The sequence below is a fragment of the Lolium perenne genome, chromosome 7 (genome assembly GCF_019359855.2).
Source record: "Lolium perenne isolate Kyuss_39 chromosome 7, Kyuss_2.0, whole genome shotgun sequence".
NCBI lineage: Eukaryota > Viridiplantae > Streptophyta > Magnoliopsida > Poales > Poaceae > Lolium > Lolium perenne.
In genome coordinates this window covers 138469514-138486900 of record NC_067250.2, presented here as the reverse complement: position 1 = coordinate 138486900, position 17387 = coordinate 138469514, and the positions used below count along the sequence as shown (strand labels likewise).

Below are 17387 nucleotides of genomic sequence, written 5' to 3'. Positions count from 1 at the left end.
TAGCCGTGCGTACTATCCCCTCGGATTGGCGTGGAGTTGCACCTAAATCGATACAAGTGTCCATGATGTATCCTTGAAAAACAATTGTGCGCTTGCCCACGCGCGAGAGGCCCCATGGACTGAATAAAAACAGATGCGGGCCCAGCAACTTTGCCCACGTGGCAATGTTTTTTTTTTGAAAAAACAAAAGTTGCCATCTAGCCGTCCGTTCCAAAATCGTAGAAACGCAGATGCGTCACGCGCGGGGACGAAAATCTTCACGTTCGCGTCTTAAAAGTTATAAAGAAGGCGTACTTCTGGACAATCATATGCATCCCGAATCAAAGCGCAAAATTTTCTCTCTAATCAAGCAGAATAGAAAAGAATCCCAAAATTGTAAACGCTACGCGAGTAGGCAGCTAAAACCCAAGCCGACCTAGGTTCGCTGCTGCAGCGGCAGCAGTCGCACGGGCACGCCGTGGCGCGGCCGGAGCGTGAGCACGTTCACGGGCGCGTGGCGGTACTCGTCGGAGATGCCGAAGCGGAAGCTCGCGAGCAGCATGGCCAGGACGACCTTGGCCTCCACCATGGCGTACGCCTGCCCGACGCAGTTGCGCGGCCCGGCGGCGAACGGCAGGAACCGGCCGGCCGCGGGCCGGCCACGCCCTGGCGCGAACCGGTCCGGCCTGAACTGGTGCGCGTCCGCGCCCCACACCGCCTCGTCGTGGTGGATGGCCAGCACGGGGATCCACACCGACGCGCCCCTCGGCACACGCAGCTCGCCGCCGAGCGTGATGTCCTCGAACGCCATCCTCGGCAGCAGCGTCGCCGGCGGGTACAGCCGCAGCGTCTCGTTGATCACCATCTGCAGCTGCGCACGCATCGATGAGTCAAACACTGCCATTATATTACAGCGCACGCCGGAGCTCATATGTTTCGCTGGGGTTCAGTGGCTTACAACGGCGAGCTTGGGGAGGTGGTCGGCGGCGGGCGGGGCGTCGCCGCAGACTTGGGCGACCTCGGCGCGGGACTTGTCCTGCCACTCCGGGTGCGTGGCGAGCAGCATGATGGCCCAGGTGAGGAGCAGCGCCGACGTCTCGTGGCCGGCGAAGAAGAAGGTTTTGCACTCGTCGATCATGGTCTGGGCGTCGTACCCGAGCTCGCCGTGGCCGGACTCTTTCTTGTTCTTGTTCTTCTCCATCTCGGCCAGGAGCATCCCCAGGAGGCCCTGGCCGCACGCCCCTGCTGTGGGCGTCCGGCCTTCGTCCGCGATCTCGCGGCTGCGCTGGATCGACTCCTTGAGCATCTTCTCTAGCTCCCCGTTCAGCCGTTTTATCTCTCTCCTGTACTTGCTTGGAAAATACCTAATAAAATGAAATATATAGTTTAAGTAAATAAAACGTGATAAATAAAATGAATACGCCACATTACAATGAGATGACGCACACAAAGAAGATTCACGTTGACTCAGATATTTGGAAATAAAAACGTGTTACACTAGAGAAATTGTCACCGGAGAAAAGTAAAGCATCCCAAAAACGTTGATCATCGGGAAAAGATTTCTTCTCTTCCCTAGATGATGAGACCTCTCTAACTCTAACAGCGAATTTAAACGCGCTAGATAACACCCATTTGGGGCAGTGCTGGGCGTCCCCCGGCGGATCCGAAATCAGATCCCCCGGGTCGCCAGCCGTTTGATCGAGTCAACGGGCCGCGCGCGTCCGTCCGACCATGTCCATCATGCATATGAGGCTTTTCTCCACCACGTGGGTGGTCCCCGCCATCCACATGCCCCAGTTTGCATCGCATCTGGAAGCCATGGCTGCGGATTGAGATCCGGTGACATGCCATGGGCATGTCACCAATGAACAGTAACTGTGACATGCACCTAGTTTTTGGCCGTTGGATCCAAACTCGATGGACAGATGAACATGAATAGGACTATGCTACAGTGTGCGTGCTACAGTGTATCTGCTACAGTACGCACGCTACAGTGTACCTGCTACAGGAACGACCACAGTGACGCGCTACAGTACTTAATCTGGTCCGCTCGTTTTTGATCCAACGACCCATAGTGCATGTCACTGCACTGTTCATCGGTGACATGCCATGGGCATGTCACCGGATCCGTGTCCCATGGCTGCACCGCCACCATGCGCAACGGGAGTGGACGCCGCTGGGGAGGACGCCGCTGGGGAGGACGCCGCCGGAGTGGACGCCACCGAGTAGACGCCACCGGGAAGGACGCTATCGGAGAAGACCACTTGTAGCAGCGCCGGCGTCGTTTGTAGCAACGACGACGGCCTTGTGTAGCAGCCATGCCGGCCTTCCGTAGCAGCGCCGACGTACTTTTGTAGCAGTGCCACCGACAGCTTGTAGCAGCGCCGCCGACCACTCGTAGCAGCCTCGACGGCCGATTCTAGCAGCGCCGCCGGCCACCCGTAGCAGCCTCGACGGCCGATTGTAGCAGCGCCGCCGACAGCTTGTAGCAGCCTCGACGGGCGACTGTAGCGGCACCGCCGGCCACTTGTAGCAGCACCACCGGCCATTTGTAGCAGGTCCGCCTGACGTTTGTAGCAGGGCACACACACAATTGTAGCAAGGCAGACGGGCGATTGTAGCAGCACCGTCTGACAGCTTGTAGCAGCGGCGGCGAAGATAGAATTCCTACGAGGTTGAGAGGGGGTGGCCGGAGCTAGGCGAGCAGAGATGAGGTTGAGAGGTAGGCGCACTTGGAACACACCGATGGCGGCGGCGCGGAGGCCGGCCATGAGCCCGGTGGCGGCGCGTCGCCCTACCGGCGGCGAGGAAGAGAGCTGGGCCGGCCAGCGGCGCGGGGGGCGGCGCAGAGCTCCAGGCTGCGGTCCTGCTTGTGCGGGGAAGAAGAGTGTACAGTGGGGAGGAGGTGGGCAACGAACGGCGGAAAATACTCCTCAGACGATAAGATGGGCCTCACCTGTCGTTGTCTGGAGGGGCGCGTGGTGCTCGGTCGAAGCGGAGGATTTGATTAGTTTTCCCCCGGGTGATGGCCAGCTTTTTCCGTTTAATTTAGTCTAAGTTCTCAAAAAGTAAAGCATCCCCGTTCATGTCATGTGGGCATTCGCGAAAGACCGGCACTTGGACGTGCGGGTAGGCTTAGTTGTCATCGAACATTCCAATGATGGAATCCTAGTTTGTACACGGAGAAGAACATAGTAATGCAGAGAACATGAGTACTTGAGGTGAGGTGATGTCGACTCACTGGCTGCCGGGGACCCAGAGGTAGCGGCTAGAGCGCGCGGTGAGCCGCTGCAGCTCCTCGAGCAAGTGGAAGATGCGCTTGCCGGTGTCATAGCTGGTGTCGAACTCGGTGCGCGCGATCACGTCTCCGGCGAGCCTCGCCATGTGGGCGCCCATCTCCACCTCGTTCCCGCCGCGCGCCACCGCCTCCCGCAGCGCCCGCACCGTCTGCCGGGCGCACTCCGCCATGTGCCCCACCCTGCCCCGGAGCCTGTCCGCCATGAAGGCCGGGGCGACGACGTGGCGCTGGTGAGACCAGGTGGCGCCGTTGGCCATGAGCAGGCCGCGGCCGATGAAGTGCTTGGCGCCCTGCCGCTGCAGCCACGATTTGCCCGTCACCTGCGCGTGCTTCGACGACAGCAGCTCCCGCACCATGCCGGCGTCCGTCACGCACACCCGCGGCTCGCTGCCGTACCAGTACACGAACACCCTCCCTGCCAATTGCCAAAAGAAAACTCCATCCGCTCAGCATCGGTCGCCTCCCCTCGCCACGCCACGCCACGCCCGTGATCAATGCAATCAAACTCACCGAACGTCTTGGACCAGAGGACGTAGTGCGGCAGGAGGCGGCCGACGATGTCGTGGCTGAGGGAGCCCATGTCACCGGCGGTGGACTCGGCGACCAGGGCAGAGACGTCACGGAGGTTTCCGACCAGGAGGCGCGGACTGGGGCCATGGACTCCTTGACTGGACAAGATCCTCCGGATCCTCGCCGGCGTCAGGTAGTAGCAGGAGATGGTGACCCATATGGCCTTGGCAAGCAAGAACAAGAGCGGCAAGGCGGCGAGCGCTAGGACTACAACAGGGGCCATTCTGTGTGCGAGGCAGTGGCAGCTTGCTCCAGGCATATATAAACACCATGGTGCAGGCGTGCAGCCGCACCTTTACGATGAGTAAAAATACCTTGTGTTCTAAAAAAGCCTTCCTAGCAACAACAAAAAAAGCACTTCCATTCCATGGATTATTTTGAACTGATTACTAATGTGCATTCGTATCAGTTTATCATAAGATAATTCTTCGCTAAGTTTCCTACATGGCTACATGCAACTGCCCAATGGCTTGTTCCCTGCACACAAGATAAAGTTTGGGGTTCTCTCCCTCCACACCATTATGTTAATCTTCTGTTTGCAGCAGTGCTCCGTTGGGTGTAATTTGTAGACCATTCTGCCCATCTACTGGACTACAAAGCTACTCTCCTTATGCCATTACATTAAGTGTACAATAATTTCCTTTGTAGCATTTTCTATTATTTGGGAGTAAAAGGATAGTTTGGCAAAGAATGGCCCTCCGCCTATAACATTTTCTGCAATAATCACCTTCCGTCAATGTTGGTTTGTTAGCAATTTCCTTTGTAACTGCCCAATTTCTAAAAGTGGCATTGTTTCTGCAATAATTTTTGGAACACTAAATAGAACATGGGATGCAAGCATATACACTCACACAACGCCTATTGAGTACTAGAGGGGTGGCGGAACAACATTGACAAAGTTACCACAGACGTTGTACTAACGAAACAACTTCATCTTTAATGTACTGCATGTACAACCACCCTCCTAACCATCTAAACCAATTATCGTTCCTGCAATACTATACATGTGCTTTGAAAGGGTCTTATCGTCCTCAATAGCTAGGTTGAGAGGTGAAATTCTCTCTCCTATATTAAATTAGACCACTAACCTTACAAGAAAAATGTACCTTACACGTTTATCATAAGATAATCCGTCACATGCCAATGGTAAGGAGCTAATTTTCCTGCATACGCACAAGATAAAATTTTGGGGTTCTCTCCCTCCACACCATTATGTTAATATTTTTTTAGCAGTGCTCCGTTGAGTGCAAGAAGACCATTCCACCCATCTATTGTACTAAGAAGATCATTCCGCCCATCTATTGCACAATTAATTTGGAATGGAGGTTCTACTCCTTATGCCATGACATTAAGTGTACTATGAATATCAGTTGGTAGTATTTGGAACTAAAAGGATAGTTAGGCAAAGAATTTCCATTTTCTGGGATAGATGTCCAGGAAGGGTATGTTTTGCATTTTCACTAAGAAAATATAACTTTAATGTGGTATGATAAACCCTAGTAGCGAGCGGATAACGAAATGGCACGGTGGGAAAAAAAATGGCCTACATATGGAATAAGACATCACTCATTTGTATGGAAAATAATTGAGCTCATAAGTGGCACACATATGATTCATTAGTTTGGATTGTTCCTGCGCTGATTTTTGAAACACTTAATAGAAAGGGGCTTGCACTTCGCACGATCATGCACTCGCTCAACGCCTATTAACGACTAGAGCGGTGAAGGTACATTATTGACATAATTTTGAGATATTCCTTGCTAACAGGAGAACTTTGCCTTTAGTGTAATGGAGGTACAACCACCATCCTAACCCTCCAACCAACGGTTGATTTTGTTCCTACAATACTATATGTGTGCTTTCAAAGGATTTTATCGTCCTCAAAAGCTAGCTTGAGAGGTGAGCCTTCTCTCTCCTCATTTAAATTGGACCACTAACCTTACAAAAGAAATGTCCATTGCCCCTTCAGCAGTTGATGAGGGACTGTACGAACGAAACGAGATTAACAAGCCGAAGAAATAGATTTGTTTTGACCAAAAAGGGGAGGCCACATTGGTTAAAACAAGATTAGCTTGTGGCGTGTTAGTGGGGGAGGAGAGTGAGCGGGTATGCATGCTTTGGTATAAAGTGGCAATACCGGTACAGTTAAGATAACTGATTTAGTTAAGCACAAGTGGTGTGGCAATCAATCTTGCCACTAAGTGAAAAGAAGTAGCATATCTTCGACACTGAACCAGATTGTTTAAGGGAAAGGTGTTCTGGTTGGGCTTATAGTTTCGTTGCAGTTGCAACTTGCAAACCACGATAAGCAAATACTTAAGCGGGGCACAAATATCTCACCATTTAAGTGTTAGAATTCACAAGACAGCTGCATAAGAAAATATCAATGGTTAGATAGATCAATCGATGCGGAGATCGGGCATATGACCTCCGTTCTCTTAAATTCAGTGGCTTCTTTCAACGTTGTACTAAATCATGGAAACAGAGGGAAGAGAATATACTGGGGACAAAGATTTGGTTGCTCTTGCTATTTTAGAAAAAATAAAAATCACATTTATGTGTTTCAAAAAAATCAGAAAAAAATCATGGTGTAGCCAATGAATTGTCCCATAAACGTGCAAAATTTCAATTTTAAATACACAAAATTCTGGGCTACACAAAAATAACAAACGTTTGGATCTGGGTATGCATATTTCAAATCTCCAAATTTCAACAGATTTTCTCTTTTTTATGTAGTCTACAATATAAAAAGTTTCATATTAAAATTTTACACGCTTGTAGGTTACGTTATTTATTATGTCTAGATTTATTTTCAGATTTTTTTGAAACAAATATGTGTGATTTTCAAAAAAAATTAAACAGCATGAGCACTGGTGCTCATGAGCCAAAGACACTTTTCGATATACTGGTCGTTCTCTTCAAGAAAAAATAGTTTCTAGTGGCTTTTTTACTTGTCTCCACTAAATGCAACTTGGAAAAAGGAAATGTAGTAAGCCACTTCCCAAGGGTGGCTTCAGAGAAGATTTAGCCTGAGTTGCATGTATCACAAAGCTCAAGAGAAGTCAAACGCATGGCGGTTATTGAGGTTTCAAGTCTCAGCCGGGGCTTAAATCTCAAGCCAAACAGATGCATTTGGCCTCTGAAACTCATTTGTGGGGATGTCCACTGCACCTTGTCACTTGCCTTCTTCATCTATTTATCTGTTCCGTTCATCTTTGCTTGACAAACAATGCATTCAGCTGAACATAGCGAAAAGCCTAGTTTTCAACGGTACGGACATGGAGCATATGTTGAGCATTTCAATCATTTTCTTACATATTTTTGTGCCAAAAGTACACTTGTTTTCTTAGTCAATTTATTTGTCATGTCAACTAGTTATACTAATATTCCTGCGAATAAAGAAGGAAGCAGTTATACCAGTGGTCATGCAGGCTGGATACCAGCACGAGACAGATGGAGCACGGGTAAGACCCATAATGTATAGAAAACCTTGTAAAAGGAAAAAACTTGTGACCCTTAGCAGGCACAACACATATGCAGGGCTGCTGTGGCAGCTGTCCAGCCTTGTTTTTTATCAGTGGAAATGAATCGATGATTGCCGGCAACAAATTCAACTGAACATGCATATTAACTAACATAGCAATACAATTGAACACATCTGTGCATAATGGATTTGTTTCTCACACTTCAGTTCAGATGCAACCCTACATCTACAGGTTTTCAGCCAAAAAAACATTCAACAATTTTGAACTGAACGATAATGGTGCAAATTTCACAGAAAAAATGAATTCGCTTGTTAGCATCTTCTGGCTTGAGATGATAAATGAGCTGGCTAATATTCTGCAAATATGCAAGTAATCAGATGCAAAATCTAAATCGTACACCAATTGGATTTGAGAATCTTTGGCTCTTTGCTCTGGGGCAGACGAGATCTGATTCGTGCAGTCCATCAGAGATTTTTTTGCTAACTTTGCAGCTACAACCAACTTTAGATGGTCCATGAGCGGCTTCGCCTGTCCTGCATTTTTCCTCGAGAAGCTTGCAACAAATTCATGAGATTCCTAGCTTAGTCCGCTTCAAGAAGGGGGCATGTCGAAACAGAAAAGGGGGAATTGCAATACATGCCCCCACACTCTGAGCAGCATCACTTTCATGTGTACATCTGAGGCACTTTATTCCTGGCACTTGAAAATAGCCGGTTCCAAACAAAAACTTTTGGAAAAGGGCGTACTTTGATCCTACAACCATAATATGTCAGATCACAATGTCAGAATGGTATTATCATACAATGTGTATATAAATATCCTAAATGTGTTGATGGTTCATAATATGGCACGCAATTTATGTGACAGAGTCCACATTGCAGAAGTTCCGTTTCTAATGGCCCACTTCCATAAGTTGTTTCGGAAAGGGCAAAAGGAATAAAGGTGCATTCCAGTTGTGTAATTGCAGAGAAATTCATACAGGTAAGCTCCAGGAACACTTGTGCGCAAGTTGATCTCCATACTATTGTAGAACCTACGGTTGACTGCGATTAGAGGGAATTTTTTATGCTATTTTGAGTAGAAATTTTCTGTAGCTACGATAAGAATAACCAATTGAGGACCCATTGAAATAACAATCATAACACAGAAGTACATATGTATCAATTAGGCGAAGCAAAATGCAGCGGTACAGAAAGAAAGCAGACAAGAGAAAGCAGCAGGTCACTTGAAAGTAACACACAGAACAGCCTAGCAGCATCTTTTGAAGTCACTGAAGATCCAACAGATCGTTCATTTAAGCTACTCATTAAATTCCAGTACAACTATGGAAACGTACAATGTTTTTCTATATTTACAGTATATGATTCATGATAGGCGCTACCACCCAAATGGCAGTCACTGCAATGTCTATCTGAAGAAGTGAAGAAACAATGGAACCTATAAAGATTATTAATCTTCTAAAACTGGAGCTTTCTTTAACTACAATAGTCATGTAAAAGAGACAGATTTTTATTTGGACATGTGTAGAAGAGTCAATGTTGCTGCTGGGAGTACTACACAAATACGGAGTATAAAGCAACATCTTCATAAGACATAGAAGGAAAGTGGTTTTCTTCTCATAGAACCATAGCAATCTTCATCATGTCTGAAAACATCATTTCATGTCATGTTATACTACACAATTGCATAAAAGCACTAACTTGTGAGACCTCATATGGTTAGTCAAAGAATCCTATTAGCATACTGGCCCAACAAAGGTAAATTAAGAATTTAGTGTGCATGGATGAAAAAATGGAGTGTGGCACATTCTTTCAAGCTACTACTGCATCTGATAAGTTCTTCCTTGTCATGTTAGTCCGTTGCAATTAAAAGATTATGTAGTTCACAGATAGAAGTAGTTCACAGATAAAAGGATGTGATAGCACAATACCAAATTCAAGAACACAACATGATATTATACCAGAACACAAACTAACATGCTTATAAGTTTGATCGGCATAAAAATGACACTCTGTAAAATAGGATAGGTTCGATCTATGGTCAATGAGGGCATACTAAAAGGATCTACTAAATTCATCGAGTTGTTCTAAAGAATCAAAACGGTCGGTTATTAACAGGGAATTTCTATCTACACCAGGACTATAATATCAGATTGGGGAGAAAGATCGGAATTAGCAATTGATAAAAAAGAAAGGATATGGGCTCGCGTGAGTAAAAAGCAAAAGATATCTACTAGTTCTATCATCAGCTATGGGTTCAAATCTAAGAGAAATTATAGATAATATAAGATAATTTTTTGGTTTCCTCCGCCATCCCAACCAATGGAGTATTAGGATTCTTTTCAATAAAATCCTATCGGGGTTCCGTCATTCCCACTACTTCTTGAATGGTTAGGTCTGAATTCCACAATGGAGCTTCAAAAAAATTCTTTCCGTTAATTCTCAGTTTTATTAATCTGGTTGGCTCTTTATTCTTTATTATTGCTTTAAATTTCTTGTTCTTGTTTCAAGTTACGATTTCAAATTCTCTATTGCAATCCAAAAAACTTGGAATTATTCCTTCCTATAATACATATCCATACAGAATTCCTCATGAACTAATGCTAAATCTTTTCATTAACTAATGCCTAAATCTTTTCATTTATTAATTTAATTACTATAACAAGTGTTCTATTCCAAGGTTAAGTTATTAACTGAACAAAGAAAAAAAATTATATTATGAAGGATGAGATCAATTTGGAAGCGCTTTTTTTCTTTCTAGCAGACAGAATTCCTTTGGTCTAATTTAGGACTTTCCAATAGAAAAATGAAACTCTACAATATAAGAACACTGGGTTTGAGCTCAACTACCCTTATATGGTGGCTTGGCACAATTCAGTTAGTTTCACATATCATCATTCGCGTTCGTTCTATGTTTTCATCACACCACAATTTCATGTTGATCTGTTCACCAAAATGTGAGCTACAAACAGTACCTAACAAGCTATCGTGTCAAAATGTCAATTACATTGTGCAACAAAATAGCTACATTGCCATATTCATGTCAGTATTTCCTTACGCTTTCAAAGATTTTGGTGTGTATCTTTTCAACAGAAACTGTAGGGGACGGAATCATTAACATACCTGCATTCATAAGCATTTTATTTTACCACAAATATAAAAGTAATAGCAACAGAAATGTAGGATAATATTCCCTTCACTTTCTATTTACATGGAGGAATGGTATGTAATGCTCACACGCAGCAGAAATTTGAATTTTGCACCAGTGAGAGGCCATTGCTAAATATACTCAGAAGACTGAAGAGAAACCAGAGTGCATTACCCACACATCCCATCGCATGTGAACGGTGCTATTCCAACCTCTGTCCTGTAAAAAGAATGTCAAAGAAAATTTGTGTGCCAACTAAATACAGAGTACAATAATAATTGGAGAGAAGAATATTGACCTCAAGAAAGCCATGCAGCCAAGAACAGAGGATTAAGCGGTGTCTTCCAAACACTCCACAGACTTGGGTGCTGGTGGCTAAAATATGTGTCAAACTAACACCACCTCCAGGTCACATGTAAGACTTACACCACTGAAAGTTCCATGATGCAAAATGACAAAAGATGAACGGAAACACAGGAGATACCAGACGCTTCAGCTCAAAATTAATTGATTGATCATGTTTAAACGAACCTCATACAGGGATAATGCCCATTAAATAAGATTGCATAAAGTGAGAAAAGTAAGAGAAAATATAGAATAAAAAGAGCAGCCAAAATGCTGAGACATGTGATGTGATCCTACTACTACTGATATAAATATTTACAAGGGAAAACAGGAAAAATGTGTAGTTAATCTGCATTCACTACAAAAGGTGCATGATTCCAGCACTTATGTGGCTTGAGCAGACATCCATTTGTCGAAGAGTAGTGACTGATACTATCGTCAGCTTCCTCTCAAAGCTCTCGTCAAAATCTCCGAGGGCTTCCCCTTCTTTGCGGTTCAGGTGATCTGGGTGCAGAAATGCGTGGATGAAGTTTATCTCCAGTATGATTCCTGAACTGCTTCACGGTGCCATTTCGTTCATATGGCTTGACGGTTCCATATCTATCATTATATTCCCTTTTATCATCACCATTCCTACCATGTTTATTTCCCTTTTCAAAGCCATAGGGAACCTCTGTTGCACGGTGGAATTCTCGTGATCTTGGCTGCCCTTGGGAATCCATTACGTCAAATCTGTCATCTCTTGACGTGATTCTCGGAGGTGGGCTCCTCCTTGAACATTGTTTCTTATGATCAGCAATATTTACTGTTGAGCAGCTCCTTCCTTCAACCCATGTTGAATCATGTTGAGCGTATGTGTGGTTTCTTGATGAAGAACTATCACGCATAACTCGATCACTGAATCCAGGTTGTCTTCGAGGTGAAGTCATTCTACCAATTCTAACTTCAGTCATGTAATTAGGAGATCTACTATGTCTCCGTATACTTGAGCCTCCATTTGCCATAATTTCCCTTCTGTTCCTGGGAGATGTCCAAGTATGTGGGGATCGAGATCTTGATCCAGAAGGAGATCGGCTGTGAGCACGTGAGAGGTTAAGTGAGGCTCTATGCGGTGGGAACCTCCGTTGTCTATTAGACAGTGGGCAACGAACTGAACTCAAATTTCCATCAGTGGCATGATCTTTATCAATCTCAGGATCATATCGACCAGACTGGTTTCCACTAGCACCAAAGCGTCGTTCTGGAGGTGCTTCTCTAGCATGTGCAGGTGCTCTGGACAACCCACAACTTCCATCTTTGTCAATTGGAGAACCCCGTCCAGGCAAAGGGTGATATGAGCTACTTGTGTTTCTCACCCTCCGTGCAATGGTACCTGCATTTGCTGCATCAACAGCTCTTACCAAAGTGCCATCAGGTGCAACAACAAAGCCATTGCTCTCCATCTTTGCAACGGCAGCTTCCGCGGCATTTCTTGGACCAGGTGGGCCATAATTATAATAATCAGGTGATCTTTGTTGTGTACTGCGAGAGTTGCTAGAATTTTCCATCCACTGCTCCCCTCGGCTGCTTGCTTGAATATGACGGGATGCTCCACCCCTCCCATGTGATCTATCAATGGTCCTTTCAGTTTTCAAGCCCGAACCATAACCATCATCAGATCTGTATAAAAGAAAGGGGAATGTGGCATTAGTCATTTGGATTATCCAATTATGATACCCAACAAAACTGAAGTACATGTAAAATGACAAGTAAACAAAGTAGCTCAATTTACCTGCACTGCTCATTTCTATAGGGTCTGTCAAATGATCTTGGCCGACCAAGTCGTGATTGCACGTCTCTATTTGGTAACCCCATTTGTTGAAATGATGTACCAGCTTCAGCTACCTCTAATGTGCCTAAAGCACACTGGTTAGAAGAATCAACTCTGTCCCTTGAATCATGTCTCGAGTGCTGCTGATCTTCAGGCAACGTATCCCATCCTATTAGCTTTGTACTGATATTTAGTGGATCATCACCTAAACCATCAGTGCCTCTTTCAGACTGGCTAACGGTCGCAGCAGATCCAGCTATTGCACGGTCAGAGTTGCCACACATTCGAGTTTCATTTCTCATACTCACATGATCGCTACGAGTGGTCGTAGAATACATTATGCCAGATCCACCATCTAGGCAGTTGCTTGACCATGAGCGCTTTGAGGAGACCGGTGAAACATCACAATCTTCCTTCCTGGAGTGTGTTCCATTGTAATCAGCAACTGCAGTAACCATATTGTTTGAAACAGAGCCAACTGGTACAAGATGAATGTCTGGAGCAGCCTTTTCATCCTTGTAATTTGATACCTGATGATTGGCACATTTAACTTCATCATACCCATCATTCACCCAATAACGGTCACCGGATTCCCTAAGTTCCCCATCCTCATACTGAGAATCATCTTCCTCAACATCAACTTTTCCGGTCACTGAAAGGTCTTTGCTAATATGAGATGTGCCTGTCTGATAGCAGTGCTCTAGGCAGTTATTCGATGCAACCTTCTGAAGGGCGTTTTTGCAACCACTTGGATAGCTTTGTGCTGCAGATTGTGAATCCACTATACTGTCCATATCAGTAGCTGCTTGTCTAGTGCATTCTGAATTGAGACCACGAGCATGAGTACCACTGGAAATGTAATATGTTTCTGCACTGCTACTGTTGGCACAAGTAATTAAAGGGTTTTTGTGATTAATTGTTGCACCCACACCACCCTCTTCATGCACATAGGACAGAACGCGATTAGAAGTGTCCAGGTTATTCTCTGGATGTTCCGAATCAGTGTCTGCATCTGCAGTTCTCTTGGCAACACACAATACATCACCGGCATGTTCAGCCCCATCATTGACCGACTGATCAATTTTACTAGTTCCTGAATCAACATCAAAAAGCTCCTGGTTTTTATATTCAGATATGCTTTGAAGTGACGCTTGCCCGAGTTTATCATCAGGCGAGCCAATGTCAGTACAACTTTTATTCGAAACCGCTACTGTTGCAATGTTTGTGCTTTCCTCAGAAACTATTCTGCTTGTCATAGGCTTCACTCTGAAGCCCAAATCACTTGTTTGAATTGAACTACCTCCATCATGACCATCCTCAGAAGCCAAGAGAGACGAACCTTCGCAGTCAAGGGGTGACGTGCGTGAAGCATTAAGTTTCTCCTCGTTTGCAGTGAAAGCAAAATGTTCAGTTGTAAGAGCCGAAGACCTCAAATCTCGATTAGATCCTAGATGCAATTCCACTTCAGAAACATAACTTCTCTTCTGTAGATCAAGAAAGCCATTTGTTTCTGCAGAGAAATTATTTCCATTTAGAGATTCAGATTCCAATAGCTGCATGTTCTGGGGAGATCCAGTGCGCAGAGTTTGAAATGAATGACCTGGGAAGTCGCCTTCACTTTTTGTCTTAATATTTTTCGCAACATCAACCACATGAACTTCATCACCAGAATGATGGTCCACAGCAACTGTTAACTCCGAAAGATCCTCACACGCCTGCACTTTGTTGATCTCCTTTTCAGCATCATTACAACCACTTACAGAGGCTACAGGACCAGGACCGACCATATCATGATCATCACCGCCGCTATGAATGTCCCACGCCTCCATCGCGACGTTAAGATCCCAGTGCAGTCTAGAATCACCAGCAGCATTGGAATGCTTGGTATGAACAACTCTATCTCTGAAGCAGCCATCTGGTTTGTCTGTACTTGAGTTGGTTGATATGGCAACATCTGAAGATTTAGCATCAGAAACAGATAAAAATTCCTCAGTTTTGTTTGCATTGCTCAACAAAGAAAGAAGTGGTGTATTAGCCTCCAAAGCAGCTGCAGATTCAACACAATTCTCTGAGCTTTTTAATGTTGTCAGAAGCAAGGGATTCATATCAGGAGCAGATTCGGAGCTGTTCAACGTAGTAGGTAACGAAGGCTCCATGTCAGGAGCTGTTTCAGATAACTTTTTAGCCCTGTTCAACTTGCAATGTGAAGCATCTGGAACGTTTAACTTATGCCCCTTGATTTCATGTAGGAGACCCAACTCTGAAGTACCAGAGATAGGCTCGGACTTTCTTTCTTCAAGAGAGTGGGCTGACTTCGAGCATTCACCATTTAGCATGGCAACATCCATTTCGCTTTCACAGGCAGCAGCAGCCAGTATTGATATACCAGAAAAATCATCAATGTCAAGGAGGGCTCTCTTTTCATCCATGCGCTTGCCTCCAGGTGTTTTAGCCTTGCGATGCTTGCCATATGATGAGATGCCTCCAGAAGATATCCTCAGTTTTTTTTCATAAGGATCCACTAGCAATGGGGTGGGTGGAGGTGATGGAGAACAATCCATAAGAACTCTTCTCTTTTTTATTGGAACACTTTCCAATGGATCACTAAAGCGCCGACCAAGAATAGATACCCCAAGCTGCAAATGTAGAATTCAATAGTTAAGGAAATTGACAATTGGTTGAATGCATTGACAATTGACTCTTATTTCACCATATTCTCAAGGGGAGAAATAAAGACCTTCTCAGATTCAGAGACCGGGACATCTTTTTGTGCCACTTCTCGACTCGTGGCATTGGGACATGCATAGAAAGCTTTAATTGCATCCTTCATTCTGTCTTCTCCAGAGAAGGAGGTCCTTGCTCTCCTTGCAGCTCTTGGTCTTTTGTTTACCGTCTTCCATCTCACCTCAGGGTCTATAGGTCTCGGGAGCTCCAAGCCTCTGGTGTTAGCCTTGCTGCCACAGGATGGCCCACCTCTGTCCACTATTGATTCGCCACCACAGCCTTTGCAGGTCATCAAAATATCTGTATTATTGGGATTATGAAGCGACGATGACCTTCTGGTACAAGTGCACGCTCGAATCTGCCAAGAGAATCATACAGCAGAAGTTAGAAATCGTATATGAGACAGAACACCAATATGTAGAAAATTGAAGACATCTACAAGGTTTTAGCATGGCTAAGACACACGAGAAAAGTGTTGGAAAATCATGTGCATACCATCAAATCAGATCGTCTTCCTCCTGCTTGAGCAGGAACAGGAGATGAATTCACATGAACCGCCTTAATATCCTCTGGAAAAAAATGAAAATAAGGTTGCTGTTGAGCACCACACCACCAATGCTTAGGATACTGTTTGAAGAAAAAAATGAAAACAAGGATTCCTCTGCAATGCCACTGCCCGCAGGCACACTTCGGCAGCCAAATTCAGAGCCAAATTAAGAAAACCCAATAAATTTCTGAATCGGTTTTCAGTAGAAAAATAAGAGTAGAACTTTGAGCTTCCAGCCAGGCTACAAACAAGAACATTTGTGTTGCAGCACATATGGCAGAGCAGAAGCTAAATTAAGTGCCCCTCCTGCCATGACTGCACAAAAAGACAGTAGGAGCTCCTCCACAAGTCAAGTCGACTGCCCTCATCGCTCAGCCATTGGGAACTTGTTTTGACAGAGTTGAATTCCCAGGAAAAAAGAAGGCAGATCTGTTCCCGACGAGCACCTCTTTCCGACAGGGCAGATGCAGAGAACAACAGCTAGAGGTCCCCCAGATTGGCGTGAGACAAACTCCGGTGCCAGAAGTCCAAATCCCTCAGACAAAGCGGATCTGACAACCGAAACATGTCCTCCACCCGTAGCTCATGTCGGAACCACAGGATGATCACTGGTGGTGGCGGCGGCGGCGGCCACCCAAGCCCACCTGTTAAACCGACCGACCTAATCCGGGCGCCGCGGAAGCCAGCAAAGAAGCAGGTAGAGAGATTTCTAAGATCTAGGGTTGCGTATACCTTTTGTTCCCGACTTCCTCATCAAACCCAGAGCCGCCGCCGCCGCCTCCCGGCTGTCTCCGGTCTCCGTCCTCCGCGTGTCCGGGCACGCACCCTAGGCCCAGCTGGAACCCGAACCCTTCCTTCCCATTCGCTCCGCTCCCTTCCTCGATGGATGGATTCCTTGCGTGCGCTGCGGCGCGAAGAAATTCCCCGCTGCTTTTCGGCCCCTTTGGCAGTGCCCCCGGCCGGGCACGCGAACACACGATCGATCGGAGGTGAGCCCCGGCTGCCGTGGCAGTCTCCGCAGGTGGCCTCGCCGTCGTCGCCGTCGCCGCCGCTTGCTCCGGATTTTTCTATTGGACCCTTTCCTTGTTCTACTTCGCCGCCTGCGGAGGGTGGGAGGAGAAGACCAAGACCATAATATTTTTTTTTTGTGTGTGATTTATTTGGAGGGGCGTCGTCCAATTAATACTCGATTTTCTCTCCCCTTTGGTGGGTGTGGACACGTATCCGGGATGGATTGATGGACGGGATTACCCCTGGAGCCTGGAGATGCACACAGATCAAAGGGTTTGACCAGGACACGCGGCTGCATTTTTTATAAGAGAAAAAAAATAAGAAGGTAGAGATTTTTATTTCTTCCTTTTAGACCCGTTTAGGAGCAATGGAAATATTAACAAAACAATAGTAACCAGAATGGACTGTGTTTCGCAAAAAAAGAAATACCTAAACGTGAATATTAACAAAAACAATTGTTTGAATGGAGAT

The 17387-nt window shown here is 45.6% G+C and overlaps 2 protein-coding genes across 2 annotated transcripts; both read right to left on the bottom strand.

Moving 5' to 3' along the window:
- Nucleotides 1–297: 297 nt before the first annotated feature.
- Nucleotides 298–4091, bottom strand: LOC127301749 (cytokinin hydroxylase). The gene is made up of 4 exons (XM_051332017.1): nucleotides 3788–4091; nucleotides 3221–3692; nucleotides 938–1343; nucleotides 298–850 (listed from the first exon to the last, which is right to left on the bottom strand). The coding sequence occupies exons 1-4, from the start codon at nucleotides 4068–4070 to the stop codon at nucleotides 416–418; spliced, it is 1596 nt and encodes a 531-aa protein (XP_051187977.1). The 5' UTR covers nucleotides 4071–4091; the 3' UTR covers nucleotides 298–415.
- Nucleotides 4092–10970: 6879 nt separating this feature from the next.
- Nucleotides 10971–17053, bottom strand: LOC127301748 (uncharacterized). Its single transcript, XM_051332016.1, has 5 exons — nucleotides 16638–17053; nucleotides 15854–15927; nucleotides 15372–15716; nucleotides 12596–15270; nucleotides 10971–12483 (listed from the first exon to the last, which is right to left on the bottom strand). Exons 1-5 carry the CDS (start codon nucleotides 16657–16659, stop codon nucleotides 11286–11288), a joined length of 4314 nt encoding a protein of 1437 aa, XP_051187976.1. The 5' UTR covers nucleotides 16660–17053; the 3' UTR covers nucleotides 10971–11285.
- Nucleotides 17054–17387: the final 334 nt, after the last annotated feature.